The sequence below is a fragment of the Lycorma delicatula genome, chromosome 6, assembly GCF_047948215.1.
Source record: "Lycorma delicatula isolate Av1 chromosome 6, ASM4794821v1, whole genome shotgun sequence".
Taxonomy (NCBI): Eukaryota; Metazoa; Arthropoda; class Insecta; order Hemiptera; family Fulgoridae; genus Lycorma; species Lycorma delicatula.
The window spans coordinates 11,711,215-11,734,964 of record NC_134460.1 but is presented as its reverse complement, the minus strand read 5'-3'; the positions used below and the strand labels follow the sequence as shown (position 1 = coordinate 11,734,964).

The window sequence follows — 23,750 nt, the reverse complement described above, 5'->3', positions numbered from 1 at the left end:
AGAGTGTGCGGTATCCAGGACTTCACCTAGATCGACGTTTGACCTGGAAGTGTCACGTGAGGATGAAAAGAAAATAACTAAACGCGAAGTACAGAGAACTGCATTGGCTGCTACGGAAAAAAACTCACGCCTCACGTTATCCGATAAACTACGATTTACAAGGTTATCCTACGACCAAACTGAATTTATGATGTGGAGTTGTGGAGAACAGCAAGTAATAATAACGTAGATATCATGCAACGCTTCCAGAACAAAGTAACGAGAACAATTGCAGAGACATCATGGTTCACACGGAATGATGAAATTCATGAATATCTAGATCTTCCGACGGCTCGTTAGGTTGTAAGACAGCGTTATGCTAAGTACCAGGAACGACTTGAAAATCACGTCAAAAACTTAGCGATCAATCTGCTTGATAACAAGCAGATTGTTGAAGGTTGAAACCTCTCCAAGTACTTGACTTAGGAGTTACTGTATTGCAGTTTGATAAATGACAACGCCAAATCTAGTGTTTTTTTTTTATTTATTAATTTTTTGTTTTTGTGTTTTGTGAAGTGTTGCAGAAATATTTATTCTAATGGACTTTAAGATTACTGATAACTATTATTATGAATTACTTATTATGGGAGCTCCTTCCCTTATCATGTGCTTCTTGTCAAGCGACTTACTTGTGGTTCCACTTAAGAAACCTGTTGTAAATATACTGGTTGTTGAACAGAAAAAAAAAACAAACTATTTTTTACTTTTTTTGTCGAGAGTTGTTTTCTAGAGGTGGTTAACACAGTTTTCCTTGAAATTTTTAATTATGTCTCTGAGATATTTTTCCTCTGTTACAAGTCCTACTTATTCCCCAAAACTCTGATAACGATTAAAATTCGTTTACATTCTGGTAATTTTTTGTTTGAAGAAAAATAATAAACAACTTTTTGTAGAATTATAACAAAAAATAAAACAGGTTAACGGTTGAAAGAGTAAAAATTGGAAATTTTATTAAAATAAATATTTAAGGATGAAAGGTTATGAAATTTTTTCAAAGATTAATGCACAATTTTAAATTAAAATTTTTTGATGAGCTAAAATTCACGTACGAGTGAAATTTTATTAATTATAATCCTCTCAGATGTATAAATAAATATCGTCTTCCAAATAAATATCAGTATCTTTCCGATACTCAAACGGTTTTATAAAAGCCTTCGTAGATTCCTAGTAATTGAAAAGTTGTAAAATTATATTGTAGGTTAAACTCCTCCTGAAAGAGATTAAACTAAACCAGTAACACTTACACACAAACACATCACAAAAATCCATGCGCGTTTAATTTTTAACACGTGGTGTTATTTTCTAGGAATTTAAATCGTCTCAACGTAAAAATCCAAGCAGGATTATTTTTTTTTCAATAGCATATTTTTCTTTTTTTACATATTTATTTAATAACTAAAAACGTATACAAATTATACTTTTATAAATGAAAATTTAAAAATTAATACAAGGAAATTGATTTAAAAACGATAGATGGTTTTTTATAAAATTAAAAGAAAATTCAGGAAATATTTATTAGGTTCATTCATAAGTACCAAAATTATTTAAAAACCATATTCTATCGAATATTTTTAATATCTTAACTTTATTTTTTTTTTTTTTAATCAAACGATGAGATCACACAATAATACGATTAAATAAGTCCTGCACTGTATTTTAAATAAATAAAAATTATTTTCCAGTAAACAAAAATTATTTTTTTTAAATATTTTAAAAATCTTTAAAATATATTTTCTTTCAGATCTCATATTAGAGATGTATACCAAATCCATGCGCTTCAAAATAAACGATATAAATGTACAGAGTGATTATACAAAACGTTTCTAGAATTCAAGGGATGGCCCCCACATCGAAATAAAGAAAAAGCTTTATATCAAAATACGTCCGGAAACGCTTAGTTTACCGGCTATACACCATTTTGTATTTTTAACATGAAAATTTATTTCTCAGGAACGGTTAACGGTTAATCGTATCGAACTGAAATCTCGCATAATTCTACGATAGCTAAAAGTTTACTAGTATAAAAATAATAAACCTGATATCTCAATCCATTTCAAAATGGCAGCCATGTAAACTTTTTAATTTTTAATATTTTTGCAACTGCGGTTTAATTAAATATCATCTTATTTATCAAAAAAATGTTAAGCGTTTTATGACAAAGAAAATTAGACCTTATTCAAATCCGTTCAGAAATAAGAAAGTTACGAAAAAAATTCTTGAAGTGAATCAATCTAGATTAAAAAACCAGTTTTTATTTCCTCCCGAATAAAATTAAATTACTCGATACGATCTCAACCGGAATAGTTTTATTAATGTTATCGTGTAATAAATTATAATAATTTAGTAATACTGGAAATATTACAATAAAATAAAATTATCAAGAATTTCTGCCATAAGTTTGTTATTCATGGACGTATGTGAATAAATAAGGTGTCTTTTTTTTCGTAAAAGAACGCTTAACATTTTTTTGTAATAACAAAACATTTAGATAAACCAGCGGTTGAAAAGGTATTAACACTGAACAGGTGGCTGCCATTTTGAAATGAATTGAGAGATCAGGTTTATTATTTTTATACTAGTAAACCTCTAGGTATCCTAGCAATATAAGAGATTTCAGATCGATACGATTAACCATTCCTGAGAAATAAATTTTCATGTTAAAAATGCAAAATGGTGTATAGCAGGTAAATTTTGAGTTTCTGGACATATGTTTTCTTTATTTCGATTTGGGGGATCATCCCCTGAATTCTTAAAATGTTTTTTTTTTTTTTTTATAAACACTCTGTATATTAGCGGTAGAAATTATTAGATTTGTACTGTAACATATTAAATAAATAAACTAATACGCTATTACGAAAGAGAATTTCGTTTAATATAAACAAAAAATATTTCTGTTTCACGTGATTTAATCGAAATTCTCATTTAACATTTGATAACAGTATTTTAAATAACAAGCGATCGGGTAGAAATGTTTTTGGCAAGTATTAGACGGCGTTTTTAAGCATTTGGCGTAGTGTTCTCACCTATACGAGAAACAATAAGTATTCGTAAGTGTCGCCTTTATAAAAAAAATATTGTTTTGAACGTATACCAAAGTTAACAAATGTGATAAATAATTCGAGGTTTTTTTTATAACTTTTGTTTCAAGGACAAAAGATTTTGTTCAATTCGATTACTAAGCGCTTAAAACTTCTATTATTACATTTAAACTTCATATATTAAAAAAAAAAAAACAAAAACAAAACGGTAATTAGATAAATGATTTACTTTTAGGAAAATCGTCGATCTTACCTTGTAAATGAAAAATAGTTGCTTGATATTCAGCAAGTTTTTCATCGACGTAATCCTGAGACTGACTGGCAATAATATCAGCAGTTGAAGGGCCATCTTCGTACTCATCATCATGGCTGAGCGGAAGAGATCCTGGAGGTTCTAAAGGTATTCCCATATATGGTGAAAATAAGTATTCCGGTGAAGGGCATTGAACTGGGGATCCACCCGGCAACGGACTCTGTAAACGTAATATAAAATGAAACGATAATATTTATGTTTCAATAAAAAAAAATATTCTTTTTTTACGGTTTAGATATTGCTTATAAGACAATTTTTCTTTATTTTAATAAAAGGAAAAATATTTATTCCCCATTAAAAATAATCGTACGAAATAAAATTTTAATAACTAAGATCAAACAGTAAAAAAAAAAAATGAATTAATAAAAGTTACAAATTCAAATTAATCCCAGAAATATTTTAGAAAAAAAACAACAGAATTCTTAGAGTAAAAGACAGAATGAAATAATCCCTATTTACTTGTACTACCGACTCCCAAAAAGATAAAAATTAAAAATAAATTTTAATTAAAAATTTACATTAATAAATCTAATTAATTAAAATTTAAAATTAAATTTTTATCTTTTATTTAATAAAAAAAAATATTTTTTATCTTTTATCTTTTAAGATAAAAATAAAAAATAATTGAAATAATATTCTTTTAATCTTTTTTGTAGGATTTTTAAACGTCATCAAATAATTTTATATTTTTCCCTTCACTTCAAAAAGAGTATACGTGATCATATTTCTATTAGCAATGTATATTTTCACTTCCTAGAAATATTTAGGTGGTTACATCCAGTAGATTTTTTATTTTTAATCAAATTAAAATTAGTTACATATATAAATTGGAAAATGCGATAAGTGTAACCAATCTCGATGATTAAGCGGCATTATAAGTTATATCTATACCTAGCGATTTAGGTGTTATTATTTACAAATTTTAATAAACGATACAGAAAAATAATACAATATTTCAGAAGGTAAGCTATCCTGAAGCAAAGAAGATTGTTAATAAGCGTACACCACGACCATCGACTTCTTATGCAGAAGCAGCGGCTGCCCCTTCCACATCTAAAATTAATGTGGAGCATTTGCTTAACACGATGGCACCAAGTCTTGCGACGATGATTGAAAGAATCATCGATTCAAAGATTGAGTCGACTCATCAGAGAAAACAAAGTAAAGATGAGAAGGCTCATCCCCGGACTGACGCCGTTGACATGAGAGACACACCAGCGCCGTTTAAAAAACCAGCTAAATCTGCGATTGTAAAGTCACCAACTTGTGTAAGAATTAAAAATCTTGATTTATCTGACAAAGAGAAACAGATCGCTCCGTCGTGTAGTCACAAATCTAAAGAAATTGCGACAAGAAAACCTGAATCTGCGGAAATGGAGGTGCAAGCTATTATAGAAAAAGCACCAGGCGCAGATGAAATAAAACCTGTACCAATAGAGCCTACCAAAGCGCAAAGACCAGCTTCGGTGAGAGCATCTATTTCAGCCGGACCCAGTACTGCAGTAGAGATAGAATCCGGCTCATCCGCCGCGGAGACATCATCGCACATTAATTTAGATTCTTTAGCAAAGATGCTAACAGCGCCGGCGAAAGTTTCATCAACTGACGTCAGCCGAAGAACGTCACTGGCATCCGAAATAGAGGAAGACGATGCCATGTTTGAGGCCTCAGATACGCTGTCATCAGAGGTTGAGGCTTTCAGAAGAATGGAGAAACGTAAAAAAGGATGGCCGAAAGGAAAGCCTATAAAGTAATTTTATTGGATCAGAAGTTATAAGAAAAGTAAAATTTTGATCATTTTTTGACACATGAAATTGTGAAATTTTGAACCCTTTTTTTATTTTTTTTTGAAGTGGGATGGGGCTAATGACCAAAGTAGTCGATGCCCCTAAAAACCTCAAAAAAAAAAAAATAATAAAATAAAAAAAAAATACAATATTGATCAAATTAATGCCAATACTTTTGTAAATTATAAGAATCTGTGTTTATTTATTTCTAATTGAATAGTCCTAAGGATACAACTTAAAGAGACATCTGATACGCGTGGAATTTCACTTTAGTTGTTTGAAGTGTTGATCTTTTTTCATGATTTTCATATTCGAATATATCAAGAGGTATGCGTATGTATGTCTGGGCGCGGTCATTACAGAGCCCAGGCGTGCTATCACTCGGTGGAAGCTGTGTTGTTTGAAATTCCATATCGTGCGCTTCGAATGGATTCGTGGTTTACTACTTATCTGTACGACTAGAACTTTTATTTAAAAATCTTTGTTTTATGTTCCAGTCTTTTTTTTTACGTCTGACTATTTTAAATCTCAGTCTGGATATAACAAATGAATCGTGAACTTTTAAATTTCATCGGCTGTGTATCTGTGCAAAACCGATGAACTTAATTACCGGACTTTTATTATTATTTTCCCAGCTATATAGTAAAGTTATACTGTAAAGCTATAGAGTATAGTACTATATAATAGAAAGTACGCTAATCGGGTCAAAATCTGCATGTTGGGAATTTTTTAAGATCTTCCTGATCTTCCATGATCTTTTTTCAAGATCATCCTTAAACAAACACGCAATTTTTGCATTCCGGAAGGATGTAAGCACGTTCGTATATGAGTGTGTTGGACTGTATTGCTTGATATCTTCAACCGGATAAATAAATTTGGTTGAAATGATTTTTGTATACGGAGTGCTTGATGCCGTTTAATTTTATTCACATTCGGTCAAGGGAAATAGGTAAATACGAACCTCCACGGTTTTGTATCTTAAAATTTTTCTCAAAAGTAAGGTAAACTTTCTCATATAATTTAATGAACGTTAGAAGTCAAAAGTCATTAAAGACCCCTGATAAAGGATGATGTCAAAACCATCTTTTTGTCGTTTCTTGACTAGAAGCCAAAGATTCTTGGTGAATTATCTTTGTAATCATCAACCACAAATAATAATCCTCACTTCCACCAAGAACGTTCGAAATACAACATTTCTTGAACAATTCTTTTAATCACATCAAGCGATATTTCGTCCGAGCCGCAATAATACACTTTTTTTTTTGTCTTCAGTCATTTGACTGGTTTGATGCAGCTCTCCAAGATTCCCTATCTAGTGCTAGTCGTTTCATTTCAGTATACCATATACATCCTAAATCCCCAACAATTTGTTTTACATACACCAAACGTGGCCTGCCTACACAATTTTTCCCTTCTACCTGTCCTTCCAATATTAAAACGACTATTCCAGGATGCCTTAGTATGTGGCCTATAAGTCTGTCTCTTCTTTTAACTATATTTTTCCAAATGCTACTTTCTTCAACTATTTGCCGCAATACCTCTTCATTTGTCACTTTATCCACCCGTCTGATTTTTTAACATTCTCCTATAGCACCGCATTTCAAAAGCTTCTAATCTTTTCTTCTCAGATACTCCGATTGTCCAAGTTTCACTTCCATATAAAGCGACACTCCAAACATACACTTTCAAAAATCTTTTCCTGACATTTAAATTAATTTTTGATGTAAACAACTTATATTTCTTACAGAAGGGTCGTTTAGCTTGTGCTATTCGGCATTTTATATCGCTCCTGCTTCGTCGATCTTTAGTAATTTTACTTCCCAAATAACAAAATTCTTCTACCTCCATAATCTTTTCTCCTCCTATTTTCACATTCAGCGGTCCATCTTTGTTATTTCTACTACATTTCATTACTTTTGTTTTGTTCTTGTTTATTTTCACGCGATAGTTCTTGCGTAGGACTTCATCTATGCCGTTCATTGTTTCTTCTAAATCCTTTTTACTCTCGGCTAGAATTACTATATCATCAGCAAATCGTAGCATCTTTATTTTTTCACCTTGTACTGTTACTCCGAATCTAAATTGTTCTTTAACATCATTAACTGCTAGTTCCATGTAAAGATTAAAATGTAACGGAGATAGGGAACATCCTTGTCGGACTCCCTTTCTTATTAGGGCTTCTTTCTTATGTTCTTCAATTGTTATTGTTGCTGTTTGGTTCCTGTACATGTTAGCAATTGTTCTTCTATCTCTGTATTTGAACCCTAATTTTTTTAAAATGCTGAACATTTTATTCCAGTCTACGTTATCGAAAGCCTTTTCTAGGTCTATAAACGCCAAGTATGTTGGTTTGTTTTTCTTTAATCTTCCTTCTACTATTAATCTGAGGCCTAAAATTGCTTCCCTTGTCCCTATACTTTTCCTGAAACCAAATTGGTCTTCTCCTAACACTTCTTCCACTCTCCTCTCAATTCTTCGGTATAAAATTCTAGTTAAGATTTTTGATGCATGACTAGTTAAACTAATTGTTCTGTATTCTTCACATTTATGTGCCCCTGCTTTCTTTGGTATCATAACTACAACACTTTTTTGAAGTCTGATGGAAATTCCCCATTTTCATAAATATTACACACCAGTTTGTATAATCTATCAATCGCTTCCTCACCTACACTGCGCAGTAATTCTACAGGTATTCCGTCTATTCCAGGTGCCTTTCTGCCATTTAAATCTTTTAATGCTCTCTTAAATTCAGATCTCAGTATTGTTTCTCTCATTTCATCCTCCTCAACATCCTCTTCTTCCTCTATAACACCAATTTCTAATTTCCTCCGTATAACTCTTCAATATATTCCAACCATCTATCGACTTTACCTTTCGAATAATACACTAATAGATTTGTATCAAAGACGGTTTCTCAATTTTCCCAGATGATGGTATTAGATTGTTCCATTACTTCGCTTTCGTTATGAATTTGTTTGTTCGCTTTCGTTATGCATTTGGAAAATTTCATTCAGGAATTGTTGAAAATAAGCCTTATTATTCTGGATCTTTTATTGTTCGGTTTCCGTTTTACTTTATATCTTATTCCAGGATTAACCTATTTTTATGAAATTCTGTATGATGGCTTCTGAATACGGGTCACTGACGCTATTAAATTTTGGTTACGATTGTTCGAGGCTAAAAGCAAACAGTAAAATTAGTCCTGAATCGTCATAGTGATCAGGAATTCGGTATTTTAGATTAGCAACCACAAAATCCCTGATCTTAAATTCATAGAAAATTTGTGGTTCAATTAAAAAAAAAAAACTATTGCGTTTGTGGAGCTATCGATATCGATTAACATGAAAGAAAAATCAAGAAGATAGGATTCTATAAGCAAGAATACGTAATACAATTAATTGAAAGTGTGCCGAAGCGAATCTAGAAAGTTATAAGACTAAGAGCTTCTTATTAATTTTTCCTTTTCGTGAGGGTAAAGTCCTCGATAGTCACAGTTACTATTGTTTTATGGCTTTGTTAAAAATAAAAATTATATCAAAAATTTATAATTCATCTTATATTAAGAGTAATTTATTGTGTAAATTAAGATTAATTTAAACAATATTTCGAGGAATTTGATTAATCTCAAATTCTCTTTCCTTAATATTTATCCTAAAATTTTCTTATATTCAAATATATAGTATACACCCATGCAAGCGGACCCGGATTTGGAAAATTGAGAAAGTGAAAAAAGAAATTATTTTTTTGCATTTTATTAACAAAATTACCGTAGAAGATTGAAGTATAACAGTAACTGTTATTTAAGAAATGTTAGTAAATCAGTCTATGCAATAAATACAGTATACAGTAAATTAATAGCATCCACATTTATCCTAATTACTGTCATCGGTGTTCGAATTTCCGTCATCAGTAGAATTATAATTATCTTTGTAATCATTAAGCACAAATAATCATCTTCACTTCCCCCAACAGCGTTCGAAATACAAAATTTCTTGAAACATTGTTTTAATCAAATCACGCGATATTTCTGACCAAGCCGCAATAATCCACTTATCAAAGACGGTTTATAATTTCACCAGATGATATATAATAGTCTCGTGTGTCGTGTTGGCCGTCCAATCTGTGTAGTGTTTAGAGAGTAAGTTTTTTAACAGTTGGTTTTTGCAGATATGTAAAGATTGAAGAACAGACGTCATTTTATTAGGAATAATACGCTGATCACACTCTCCCGCAATCAGTCTCCACTTATGATCCCTAAAACTGTCAAGAAATGTCGAAGGTTTTGTAATAAAGCTCCTGGTTAACGCTCCCATATACATTTAATTCGGTCTAATTCGTTGTTCATCCAACCCTTTCATTGTGCTTGTACGACAATATCGGGTGGAAATTTCTCACCTTTCGGTAGATTTTTTATTTTTAAAATTACATACCGGGATGATTTTTTCCCGTCCGAAAGTATTGTCAGCATCATCGAGAGACGTTGTTTTTCGTAATCGGTAGTTCGTACTTGTACACTCTTTGTGTTAACACTTTCAATTGCTTTTGTCAATGACATTTCGAAACTCACCGTTATCTGGTCCTCAATCACGATTTGATGTATGGAATAATTTTTCCTTTTTGCTAAGTTTATAACGCACCTTTGAAATTTTGCCGGTTTATTTTCGTACGCTTCTGGTAGCGGCTGCGCTTCGAACAGAAAAACGATTCGCCAAAGAAATCGACGTACCTTTCAAATTCATCTCTACTGATATTTAATTCATCGGCGATTTCTAGGGTTTCCATCCGATAAATTTCTGTAGAAATTGCGTATCCAAACTGACTTATATTCTGTTAACGCGCTGAAAGACTTTTTTTCCACATACAAGGGTTATTATTTTTTTAATTTGAAAACAAAAAAAAATTTATTTGTAACAAGTACTTACATAGTTACACTATTTCTGTACATAGTCGCCACTCCGATTTAGACATTTGTCGTAGCGTGGTACCAACTTTCCAATACCCTCGTCACAGAACGGAGCCGCATGTGTTTTCAGCCATGTTTCTACGCTGGTCTGCAGCTCGATGTCTGTACAAAATGTTGTCCTCCTAGCCAGCGTTTCTTGTGAGAATTTTGTTTAAAAAATCTTCTCCTTCATTGTGGTAGCGCTGGAGAAACGTTAGGGAGGCGTCCATTCTCATTGTTTTGTGATCGTCGGACAGCATCTTGGGAACCCATCTCGCACACAGTTTGTGGTACTGAAGTCTCTCACTCACAATGGTGTAGAAAGCTGACCTTAAAATTTCAGGAAACGAATCACTCAATACAGAAATTGTGAACCGACGATTTTTTCGAATCGCCTCATCCGCTCGCTCAACGAGATCATGGTTGACACTCGCTTCCTTCCTTGACCGCCTGTGTCATGAACGTCCTGCTTTAAAGTTCCTGCACCATTGTCGCACTCTACTGTCACTCATTGAAATTTCACCGTACACATTACTTATTCGTCGAAGAATTTCAGCTTCATTACACCCCTCAGCCTGAAGAATCGAATTACCGCATGCACTTCACACTTGGCGGGAGATTCTATTGTTGTAGACATGTTTACGTGCTATCTGCGTGTTCAGAACTAAACGAAGTGACGCGGCGTGATTGAAGGCCATACTAGAGACGGTGCGCAACACATATGCGCAAAGGTTCATCAGATTTTTTCGGGTTTTTATTTCGCGACCGATTGGATCTTGGAAAAAAATAACCCTCGTATTTACCGTTTTTCGAACAAAATGAACCCTTGTTTATTGCGTACGAGAAATTCCTTTTCTACCTTTCGCCTGTAATGAATGCAGGACTCTGGTATGTCAACTTTTTTCCTGCAGGACGATTTCCATTCCCCTTTGATTAGGCAATAACACCTAGTAATTCCGTAAGAATGAACAAACGCAGTCTATTTTTTTTCATTCATTCAATTGTAGTTCTATTATACACGAAAATTATACTTACTGAACTGTCGTTAACACAATGAAACCTGATCAAAAAACGACGATAGAATGATCGATAAGAATGTTTTCGTAAGAAATAAGAACAGCCTATACATGAAAAAATTGCAAATAACAGCTTCCGGTAAATGTTTAATTTTCTAATACAGGTAATTAATTAGTTTTTTCATTTTTATTTATCTTAATCATTTTATTTCACGAATGTAAATTCGTAGTCAAAACGAAGCAGTATTACAATTCTAGACGGATTGACTAGTTTATTTACTAATATAAATAAGTTAAATGATTACTTCATAATCAATGTGAAACCTAAAAATCCAAGTACAACGCGCAGACTTTTTTTTTCAAGCGTCATCCGGAGAAAATTGTGCACGTAGTACATGAATATTTTTATTTATTAAATGCAAAAACGATTTTAATACAAATACAGAGAATACAATAACATACGAAAGGTACAATAATAACGCAAAGGAAATATACTCATACTTATACATAAATATTTAAATATATACTAAAGTAAATATAAATAACAGTTATATTGATAATTGTCACCGACCGGCAGAAAGATAAAACAACATTTGTTCACCGCTGGGAGTAATCAGTTATTATATTTCTCGCTCATACTATAAATATATAATATATATACTGTAGACTAAAAAACAATAGAAGTAATAAAAAACAATTTGAAAGAAACACCAGAATATATGAATACACTGATCACAATTGGAAGAAATATTTGTCTCCAAAACTGCTGAGAATATGAGAACAAATGTTACAAACAAGCAAAAAGTTTACTTATGGGTTCACCTATCTCTGCAATTGTACAACATTTTGAAAATAATGTAATTCATGATATATTGAATACACAGCCATATAGCATCATACGCATACGTATATTTTTGTCCTCCAATCCGGATTTCTATATACCGTCTTTTTTAACGCGCTGTTAATTATTATCGAATATTTCTAGTGTTCATAGCCACAAAATAGCGTATTATGATGATTGTATTATCACAGAAATCATGATGAAATGGCTCAGGTAATAAACTGGCATTAATATACTGAAAGCTATTATTATTATTTCATTTTTTTACAATCTGTTACCAGTCCCCTGCAACAGACATCGCTAATGTTATTACAAAGGTGAGCAGTTATGAGGGACACCATTAGAGAAAATACTGACTTCCGAAATATAATATTGACATATATGGTTATTTATTAAAATAAAGTTACACAATTTTTAGACATTTCTTCATCGCTACGTACTCGTATATCCGTAACAAACATTATTTTCTACGCAATGTATAATTCTCACTCTGTAAAATATTTTTATTTATATTAAAACGTATTAATTATGGTAAACTATCGGTGAATAAACATTTTACGGTGACCTCACTTTTAACATCGCTATCTTGTTACCGTATCAAAAAATCAAAAAAACGATCTGAAATTACTTTCAATTTTAAATTTACGAATTCTCAACAGACAATATGCATTTCAAGTGTGAATGCATTACGTACTATGGTATTTATAACTTCGTTTGCTGTAGCTATGAAATATTTAATATAACATGCGCTGTGCATAGAATATGTGACTACATAAAGTGTTTAGAATGACTGCAAACAAGATTCAATTACGTAACATAATATACCATTTTAGCCTCTGCTGATATATCAACGACCACAATGGTGAAAAGAAATAAATCGGGTACTAAAACTTTAGCATTGAACTGATCTAAATAAAATTACAAAAAAAAATCGTTCTGATTTGAGCAATTTAATTATACTTTCATTACATTATTAGATTTTTAATTATACCGGACGATTCAAAAACGATTTCACAACTTTAAAAGCATATAAAAATCTATTTAGATAATTTATAGATTCGGTTAAGGTTTCATTTCATAGCAAAACACATCAAGTTTTGATTCGCAGTTCATTAGTACCGAATTCGACTACCAGCACTGTCACCAGTGTTGTTAAATATGGATACATTTACTGGTGTGGAACATGCCGGCCGTTTTGGTTTCACGATTTTCAGTCAACAACCGCATTCAACGTAATTTTCGTAGAGAGTACGGTAAGGCGCCTCCTAGTAGGCATACCATTTACTGTTGGTACCAAACCTTCGTCGAGATAGTTGTACTGTTAAACGTACAAAATCACCAAGACGCCCACGCGTCCCTGAAACTGCTGTGGAACAATTCAAAGAAAGCTTTACACGTAGTCCGAAGAGATCAACTCAACGTGCGTCACTTGAGATTGATATTCCAGAAACTACTGTTTGGCGTTGCTTAAACGATTGCACCTGAAGATGTGTAAAGTAACCGTGTACGTTACAGATGATAAAGTTAGTCGGCTGCACTATTGTGTGGAAATAATGGATAGAATTGTTCACTACGATACATTTTTAGAAGATGTAATTTTTAGTGATGAGTCGATGTTTCACATCAGTGGCAAGGTGAACGCTCATAATGCCGAATATGGGGTGGCAAAAACCCTCATGAAACTTTGCAGCACACTCGTGATATCCCTAAGCTCAATGTTTTTGTGCCGTAAGCAAACAAAGACTGTAACTCCCGTTCTTCATCCGCGAGGCAACCGTAAATGGTATCGTTTATATGAATTTGCTTAAAAAATAAATATAAATAATGCTCCTTTAAATGCTGCCTTAAATAAACATAAATCTGCTGAAATTTTGCTCATATAAATCGTACTTCAATATTTTCCAATTCCTCAGTTAAACGATGATGACCAAGATGGATGTCATGACTATCGGCAAGACGGGACACCACCTCACTACCGCCTAAAAGTCCGAAATTTTCTTGATACTCGATTTTCAGGTCGGTGGATCAGTCGTGAACATCTAATCGTATGACTGCTTCACTCCCCAGATTTGATCCCTAGATTTTTTCTTGTAGGATTTCATTAACGATCGGGTTTATCTACCATCTTTGTCTGCTGATCTTGTTAAGCTAAGACCTCGAATTAACTCCGCATTTGCAGAGTTAACGCCCGACTTTCTGGCTACAGTCTGGAATGAAGTCGACTTCAGGTGGGATGTATGTCGCGTTAAAAAGTCGAAGCCATGCCAAACCAAACCGAATCTGTAAGTTATTTCAATAAAATTTTATATGTTTTTAAGTTTGAGAAGTCCTTTTTGAATCACTCGGTAATTATTAATATAATTAATAAGAATATTAATTAATCCAATGAACACTGAATAACATTTACTTAAACCTTAGTTAATTGAAGTCATTTGAGCTTTATTTGAATCTTACGTTGTATAATTTGTAATATAATATTTAATTACCCTTAATGTGTTATTTTATATGTTAAGTACCAAAACTCAAACGGTTTTAGGTGGTCATACATGATCCATAATCACCCCAAAAATTGCTTAACCATTCTCAGCAAAAAACGAATACAGGATCAGGCTTATTGGTGAAAGTAAGGAATGACTAATTAATTGTCTTTTGCCTTATGTGTTGACAAAAGTAATACTAAAAGCTGTAATAATAAAAGTAAGGACATTTTCTAAATCAGGCCGTTCTTTTTTTATCCAAGTGTCTTTTTCCCGCGCAATGACAAAATTATTTATAATGTATAGCAATACCATATTTCCAGCCATAGACACAAAGTTCAAATTTTTCAGCCGAATAATAAGAGCGTATTTCATTACCAATGGCGATTTATTTTATTTGAAAATGACGGAATAAAATATCTGAGTTAAATTTTGTAATAAAATGAAATCAAGTGCAGTGAAGTCGTGAAGGCTTTTGGCGAGAATGTTATACTGACACTAAGCGTTTATGATTGGTACAAATGATTTTAAGAAGGCCACGTAGACGTTGAAGAGGATGAAAGATTGGAGCTCCAAACACAACAATCTATCAAAATATCGGAAAAATAAATATTTTTGTCAATAAACGTCGAAAAATTAAAGTTGCTGAAGACGTGGAAATTTCTTATGATTCGTGTGAAACAATGTTGACTGACTTTTGGCTATGAAATGAGCAGAAGCAAAATGTTTGTTCCAAAAGTATTGAATTTCAACAAAAGTGAAGTTGAAGAAAAATTATTAACAGATTCTGCTGATGGCGTGGCTTCGTTCCGCCGGTGGTGGCCCTGATTATGACTTGGTAATGCCGTGCGAGACTCCATGATGGGACCGGGTGGTGATACAGGGTTTGTCTCCGGCTCCTGCGCGGACCGGAATGAGGTTACGTTCCCCTTGTTAGGTGACTTAATTTGGTCGAATTATTTGGGTGTAGGTCCGAATTTCTACGTTGCGTAAAACATAACTTTGATTGGTATGAGTGTGGCACTGATTTAACTTTTAACTCGTTCGTTTTATGAGGCGTTCAGATTCACGAACGGTTCTGTCTAGGCGCGGAGTCCGCGCTTCCACGGTTTCGGTTAGTTAGTCTGAGGGAATCATGTTAGGTTGGATGTGAAGATATCCGTTTGAGGCCTACGTGAAGGCAAAATTTGATTTGTATTTTACTGATGCAAATATCTGCCGAGGCATTTACATAAGTGGATCCCGATCGAAGCCTGGCTGAATGGAGATGTAATCAGTTAGAGGGTCTAAAGACGATCTCCGGTAATGTCCCTCAGGGCTCGGAACGGAGGGAGTGGTGTGGCGACCGGTAACGTCACATGGTGGGTGTCTTCCCCCTACGGGGCTGGGATGCTGATGACTCAAGAGTTACTCAAACGTGTCATAACAAAAGACAAACGAGGTTATTATATTTAAACGATGGGTTCATCGTCTCCCAATAGAAGCTTCCTGAACAACCTAGACTGAACAAAAAAAATAAATACAATCGAATGTTAAGATTCTGTTTACTCTTACTGCTCTTTTTCGATTAAAACGTCGTTATTTATTATGAATTTTACCATAAGATTGTACAGTCAACAAACACTATTACTTAACAGATTTATGCCGTCTACATGAAGCAATCGGAAAAAACCTACTACAAGTGTGGGGTCTTTTTCTTGTTCCTACTGATTAAGATAATATTAGAAAGACGATGATTTGCCATGAAATAAAGAAAAAATCAGCAAGTGAACGTATAAACTTCACAAAAAGATGTTTTCCATAAATCTTTTGAAGACTGAAAGGGTACGCTAGTATAATTGGTCGCAACTCTTGGGAGAATTACTTTGGAGACGATTTCAATTAAGAAACAAACAGAAATTCTCTTTGATAAAATTTAGAATTTTCATAATATTTTAATCACACCTCATACTGTTATAGATCGGTATGTCAATTCAATTCAAATGCAGTTAATATCCATAAAGTAACATATTAACTGTATTCGGTAAAGTCATTAGATTTCACCATTACTCTCAGAGAAAGCAACTCTGATTAGTACTGTTATAAGTAAAATTACATGCGTCTAAGTCATAAGAAAGACTACAAAAGGTAGTGTTAGACAACAAATTTCAAAGTAAGAAGAATTGTATTATATACTCTGCCTGCACACTTTAGTGAAGGAATGTATAAAACCATGTATTCATAAACATTGTTTTTTTAAAATTATGTAATACATATAAAAAATATAAATACAGTCATAGTTAATTAGAAAATATGTAAATAGAATTTTCTATGAATTCAAAGTCGTTAAATATTATTTAAGTCAACAACTATTCAAGTATAAACTGTTTGTCTGAATGTAAAAACAGTACTAACAAGCAGGGTTCCAGACAACAACTGTTTTATTATTTATAATGTAGTCATGCTTACTAGTAGGATAACAAAATTTATTGTTCTTTACGTGACGGAAGAGTTCAGTTTAAAAAAATAAACTTAAAAAATTAAGTTACGGCATTAGTCCCGTTAGATCTTATGCTGATGCATTTAAAGCTTAGTAACTCGTTTCGTAATAACGGTAAAATTTCAAGAAAGATCACATTTTATTCTCTAATCGCTTTTCTTAAAATGCGTGCAATTTTATTTATTTATAAATTTTAATTTAAAAAATTAATTGAAAACAAATAAATTTTTTTACTGTCCTTTTAAAACTAACTACATTAATCCTTAATTTTGTTATGGGTGTGTAACTCCTGCTTCATTTGTATTCTTTCAGAAAAATTATTTTAAAGTTATCAACCGTTTACTAAATATTTCAGTCAGATGTGGTTAATTATGAAAAAAAAACTGTTTTACGATCTGGATAAGTAATCAGTATTGTAGTTAAAAATAGTCAAACGTAATTATTTATTCGTTAAATTAATTAATAATTATTTTTTAAATTACGAAATGATTAATACATAACGAAAAAGGAATAGCGAATTCCTGGTAAATATAAATTTACATCCTGACCCCGATTGCCGCACCGCCTCCTCCTTTCCTAGCCCTGTTCGGCTTTATCGGAATTCGTCTTTTAGACTCTCTAAATTTGATAACACAACACTGTCATCAGTTTGACCTCTGTCAGGATGCCACCCATATAAATGCCTCAGCAGATATTTCTATCGGCGTATTTACACAATTTACAATCGCTTTTGTATGGATTTTCCAACTACGACCACCTACCGTAACTTATAATTCTCACCTATCAAATTAACCGACGGTTTCTATTGGTAAATCTAGAAAATAAAAGATAAAGAATTCCAAGTATTAAAACAAAACGAATAATATTGTTTGCCAGACATCTACAGCCCCAGCAGCGTGAAAATGTCGACCCCAAAAAAAAGGACTGCTAATGTTGTTTGTAATATAGAGCCTCCCTGAGAATAATTTTTTGGAATATTTATAAACGGAAGAAAAAAATCCCAAAATAACTATCTGATCTAATGTTAAAGAAATTGTTTTTCTAAAGGAATGATCAAAGGTGAATTCAAATAACATATTCTGTTGGAATGTGAATTCTTGAAAACAGAGGTTTTTAACCTTTTATATTACTAATTTCATTCACTAAATATTATTGTACATGTCGAGATGGTGTCAGTACTAATCAAGTAGAATGAGATTGACGTGCGATAAAATGTAGGCGGGATAACAAAAAATACTTTGCTGCCATTGATGCGAGTCTTTCAAACTCAAAAGTTAACTAAAATTAAAACTAAAAAGAATAGTAAAAAAGTAAATATCCTAACAAATACTCTTAGTGGGGTTCTTAATACATTATTACAAATAAACAATTAGTAAAACTTCAATCAAAGATGTATGAACTAGTCTAGTTTCATGTATGTGCTCTATGTGTGTATCTGTAAAATATATATATATATATATATATATATATTATAATATATATCTCAAGATGGCCATCATTGGTATCTGAAAAACTATAGGAAAAACTTCCCTAGATTTTTCCCTACGTTAAAAATACAGTGCAAAATTATCATTCTTGAAATTTTCACCCTTTTTCCAATATGGCGCCCAACTTCATTATTTCAAATGGAAAACACATGTTTTATTGCAGTTTTGGGTATATAAAAATATTTTAAGGCATTTTTATTTTTTGTATTTTTCTCTAAAACCATTTTTCTAAAATCAAATATGATGACCATCTGCATTATTTTAAATGGAAACCTAATGTGTTACCTGTTTGTCAAATAATATTTTCAAAGTTCAAAAATTAAGTTAAGTAGAAAATAAAGTAGAAGTAAGACAGTGCGGTTTTCATTTTATTTATTACGACAATACAACAGAATTATACTGTCAATTATAATAGATTTTCAAAACGGCCAACATTAGTAATAATGCAGGAATTCATTCTCCTGAGAACATCATCGCTTTCGACAATACATTTTGATAAATGTACAAAATTTCGACTACCTTAGCTATTATATCTTCCAATGAAGCATACAGAGTTGTGTTCAACTGATCTTTCACTTATCTATTCGCACAACGGGAAAAGACCTGGACTTCTAGCCGGTCAAGCAGTTGTTCCTCGGTTATCAATCCACCTGTTTTGGAAACGAGTATTTAAAAACACCTTTACCTCGCCATAGTTGTGTACTGGAGCTCCATCTTGTTGGAAATACATTTGCATTCGCAAATCTAAAGGCAATCATCAGAAGATGGCAGTAGAACGTTCCCAGCAATAACGGATCGAGCTTCCTTAAGATTTTCCTCGTACAAAATTTGATCGTTGCTGATGACACACCATCAGTTTATGGAAAATCTCATTTAATTGTGTCCTTCTCTGAGAATTAACGGATCTTCTTCTGACCAATAATGGTTGTTTTTCCGATTGCGCATCCATTACTGGAGAAAGTGGTATCATTACGCGAAATAATATTATAAAAAAAAAAAAAAAAAATAGATTAACTGATAACTTGTTCTGCAATCCAGCTGCTAAACTAAAGCCTTTTTCCTTCATCATAGGTAAGAACCGCAGGTTTATACGGTTGGTAACTGTGCTTCTGCAATACCCTTGTTATTGAGCCATAAGAAACGGGTAGCGATTGCGGTGCTGCCCTTATGAAAGCTAGGATACGCTTCAAAGAAGGCCAAAATATCGATCTCAATATTTTCAAAATAACTCTCTGTTCTGGCAACGTCATTTTTTTCTGAAGTTACGCATTATTTCGTAGATTTCCAAATAATCTTGCAATTAGTTTACGGTGAAGTGAATGCCTATCAGGGTAACGCAGTACATTAATATTTCTCGTTAATGCTGGAATCCTGGTTACTTAAAAGATAAATTTAAAAAAGAAACAAAAAAAAAGAAAACCTAAAACAAAAAAGAAACTAACGTAAATAAAGAATATTAAAAACAAAAATATTTATTAACTTCTTGACAATAATTCAAATAACTAATTAATAATATTAAAGTAACCATCAATCTGTGCACTGTTAAATTCTAGAAATTTTTCAAGAATTAAAAAACAGCTGATAATTATTTATTTTTGTTTTTGTAAGTATATAACTGTAAACCCGTAGCTCTCTGTAACTGCTAAATTTAAAGAAAATTATCCAAGAATAAAGTATTAAAATTTTCTACCCAAAAATGCAATAAAAACATGAACTTTCCATTTGAAATAATGAAATTGGCAGTCATATTGGAAAAAAGACGAAGATTAAAAAATGGTAATACTGTTTAAAAATACAGGGAAAATTCTACGGGAAGTTCTAAATTTAAAGTTTTTCATAGATACGAGGTGTGTGAGATAAGTAATGAGATTGGTAACACTGCGAGCGATCTGGCAACGCTTTGTCTACCGGTTTGTTCATCCCTTCCATGCTCAGTACGAGTTTCAACTCCGTTCAGCTAACACATTATTTTTGACAGCGCCATCATCAGTGAAATTGTGTTACAAAAATGGAACATCGGAATTTAGAGCAACGTTGTGCAATCAAGTTTTGTGTTAAACGTGGGGAATCCGCATGTGACCTTTGAAAAGTTGAAACAGGCCTATGGGGAACATTGCTTATCAAGAGCACAAATTTTCCGCTGGCACAAATCATTTTTGGAAGGCCGAGAACACGTTGAAGATCAACCTCGCTCAGGGAGACCTTCGACTTCAAAATCTGACGAAAACGTTGAGCGTGTGAGGGTTCTTGTGAGATCGGACCGTCGTTTAATAATAAGGATGACGAGTGAACGGTTAAATTTAAACACTTTCACCGTATATCAAATTTTGACAGACGATTTGGACATGCGGAAGGTTTGTGCAAAGTTGGTGCCGAAAAACCTCACAACGGAACAGAAAGACGATCGAAGAAACGTGCACGTTGATCTTCTTGAGAGGATTGACAACGACCAAGAATTCTTCAATCGTGTGATTACAGGTGATGAATCCTGGATATTTGAGTACGAACCTGAAACAGAGCGGCAAAGCGAAGAGTGGCACGCTCCGTTATCAACTCGACCGAAAAAATGTCGAATGAGCGAATCAAAGATCAAAACCGTACTGATTTGCTTTTTTGACAGTAGGGGTATCGTGCATTAAGAATTTGTTCTTCGAGGACAAACTGTCAACCAAGTGTTTTACAAAAAGTCCTTGAATGGCTCAGGAAAAGAGTGATTCGCTTGAGACCAGACATTGCAGACAAGTGGATGCTTCATCATGACAATGCCCCATGTCACACGGCCATTTCCATCAGGGAATATTTGATCACAAAACGCATTCCTACGGTTCCTGAACTCCCTATTCACCTGATTTGAGTCCTTGTGACTTTTTCCTTTTCCCGAAATTGAAAAATGTCTTAAAAGGACGTCATTTTGAAACTCTGGAGAACATTCAAAAGACTGTGACCGACCGGTTAAAAGTCCTACCAGTTGAAGCCTTCCAGCGCTGCTACCAGGAGTGGGAACAACGACTCCACCGGTGTATAGCTGCCCAAGGAAACTACTTTGAAGGGGATAATATTGTTGTTTGAAAAAAAAACTTTGGTAAGTAAAAAGCAGTTTCAGTACCTTTCTCACACACTTTGTACTATAGTTTCTGAAATCCCAATGGTCGGAATCTTTACATATATATATAAATTTAGTGAAAAAAATAAAAAATAAAATAAACAAATTACCTGAGAAACGATTCTGTACGGACGCGGGCCAGAAGGAAGTGGAACACCGGGTGGTAGTGGAGAAGGCCATCGAGGACGAGGACATGGAATAAATGGTAAAGGAGAAGAAGGAGGCAGGCGACGGGGGGATACTATAGGGGGTGGCGATGGGGTATAAGGATGACGGAAGGGTACGGGGGATGGCGACCTCAGCGGGCGGAAACCCCCACTGGGTGGCGCCCAACCGCGTTGTGGCGGAGGCCCGGACATCTCCCGTCACTTGCACATCTGAAACAAATTAGAATTTTCTTATTTAGCAAATCATCTTAATAATAACTTTTTTCTTTTGTAAAACTGTCACTTTTTTGATCGGTATAAAATTTTTTTAACACCGAATTCAAAATTATAGTAAATATAGAAAACAGTGTTAATCTACTTGGAGCTACTTTACGCGAACCGCAATATTTAGGCGCATATTAATATATTATTCTTATAAATATATTTGAATATAAAATCGAAAAGTAGTTATTTTAAAGACATTAACCCAAGCTACGAAAGAGCATATTATTTTGTATAAAAATATCCCCCCACCACATTCATTATTAACTTTTTCACTCATCACTCTTTCTTTTTTCACTGCATCTCATTCATCTATATAATTTTATTTTTTGTTTGCTTATTTGCTTGCACGCGTGCGTAAGAAACGATTTTCTTCCTATCCGTAACAATTGATTATATATAATTTACTTTAATATTGCACGATGACTTATTTAGGTAATCTTAAGAAAATATTTAAAAATGTGTTGGCTATTAAATGTTCCTTTTTTTTAAACGTCTTCCTAGTAAAATAAATAGCTCAAAGCCAGAGAAGAGAGACCTACTTTTAGCCGTTAAGATTAAAATAGACTGCGGCACCAATTACTTTCAATATAAAATACAATCTTCAGTTACACTTACACATTAAGTTAAACACAAATAACATAAAAATAAAACACATATGCTTTTACAGTATCACAAAATTTTTAATTATTTTATTGTATACACAGCATTCTTTTTTATATAAATTTATATGCATGTTTACGTATATTAATAAGTACAAGAAGAATATTGTACTGCCAAGTTTAAATTGAAATAAGTAAGTAAGATAAATTTACTCGCAGTGAATAAAATTACGTAATCTAACTTGTTTAGATTTTATTATTATCCGTCCCACGACTATTATCCATCGCATAATTAAAATATATTATCTGTCGTATAAAATATTATCTGTTACATATATATATATATATATATATATATATATATATATATATATATATATATATATATATATTGGAGAAAAGTTCTTTTTATTATTTAGCTCTTAAGTTTTTCAATAATGTAACTTTTACTTTTCCGCTAAACGTCAATAAAACATATTTTAAGTTAAAATTTAAAGCATTTTTTTACGAAAGCGGTGACCCATTGATGCAATAATTTTTAAATAATTAATTTAGAAATAGTTTTATTTTTTGTTCCTCTTGTTTTTTTTCTTTTCAAATCTCTTTTAATATCATTCGTACTGATATTTTATTATTATTTTATAATAATATTTATAGTTATTTATCTTTAAATTATTACCAAACTCCATGTTGTAGTGGTGGCATCTTTGTCTTTCATCCAAAAGGTTTTGTATTCGAATCCCGGTCAGATTTGGCATTTTTCATACGATGTAAAATCATCTAACATCGTAAAATTGTTATTGCACATCAGCCTGTTGTTTCTTTTGTAAATAAATAAATAAATATCAATTTAAATTATAAGAATTAATGTTTTTGGTTTTACCATTATTGGCAAACCTGTATAGTATAATTATTTAGAATATTTACAATTAATACTTAAAATTTGTCTTACTTCCTCTTCTTAAATGAGATTTGCCTTTATTAAGGGAATAATTTCTGGATTAAATTAAAACGGTGAAATTTATTTGTGGAAGATTGTAAAGCGTTTTTATCAAATTAAATATATAATGCTTTAAATTTTAATTGAAGAGTATTGCAAGACAAACTATATTAATTAAAATTAAAAAGTGTATTAACTTGATATTTTATTGTAATTAAATAAATTTATAAATTTTTGCTCCCCCCCCAAAACATCAGT

General features: G+C 32.6%; 1 protein-coding gene across 1 annotated transcript in view; it reads right to left on the bottom strand.

The window, feature by feature from the left end:
- Msp300 (Muscle-specific protein 300 kDa) overlaps positions 1–23,750 on the bottom strand; it is a 764,465-nt gene that overhangs the window by 707,192 nt on the left and 33,523 nt on the right. Inside the window, exons 2-3 of the mRNA XM_075369201.1 lie at positions 21,633–21,899; positions 3,331–3,550 (exon numbers count right to left, since the gene is read on the bottom strand). Coding sequence (XP_075225316.1) covers positions 3,331–3,550; positions 21,633–21,881 — 469 coding nt within the window. The 5' untranslated portion in view covers positions 21,882–21,899. The remainder of the gene's footprint in view (positions 1–3,330; positions 3,551–21,632; positions 21,900–23,750) is intronic.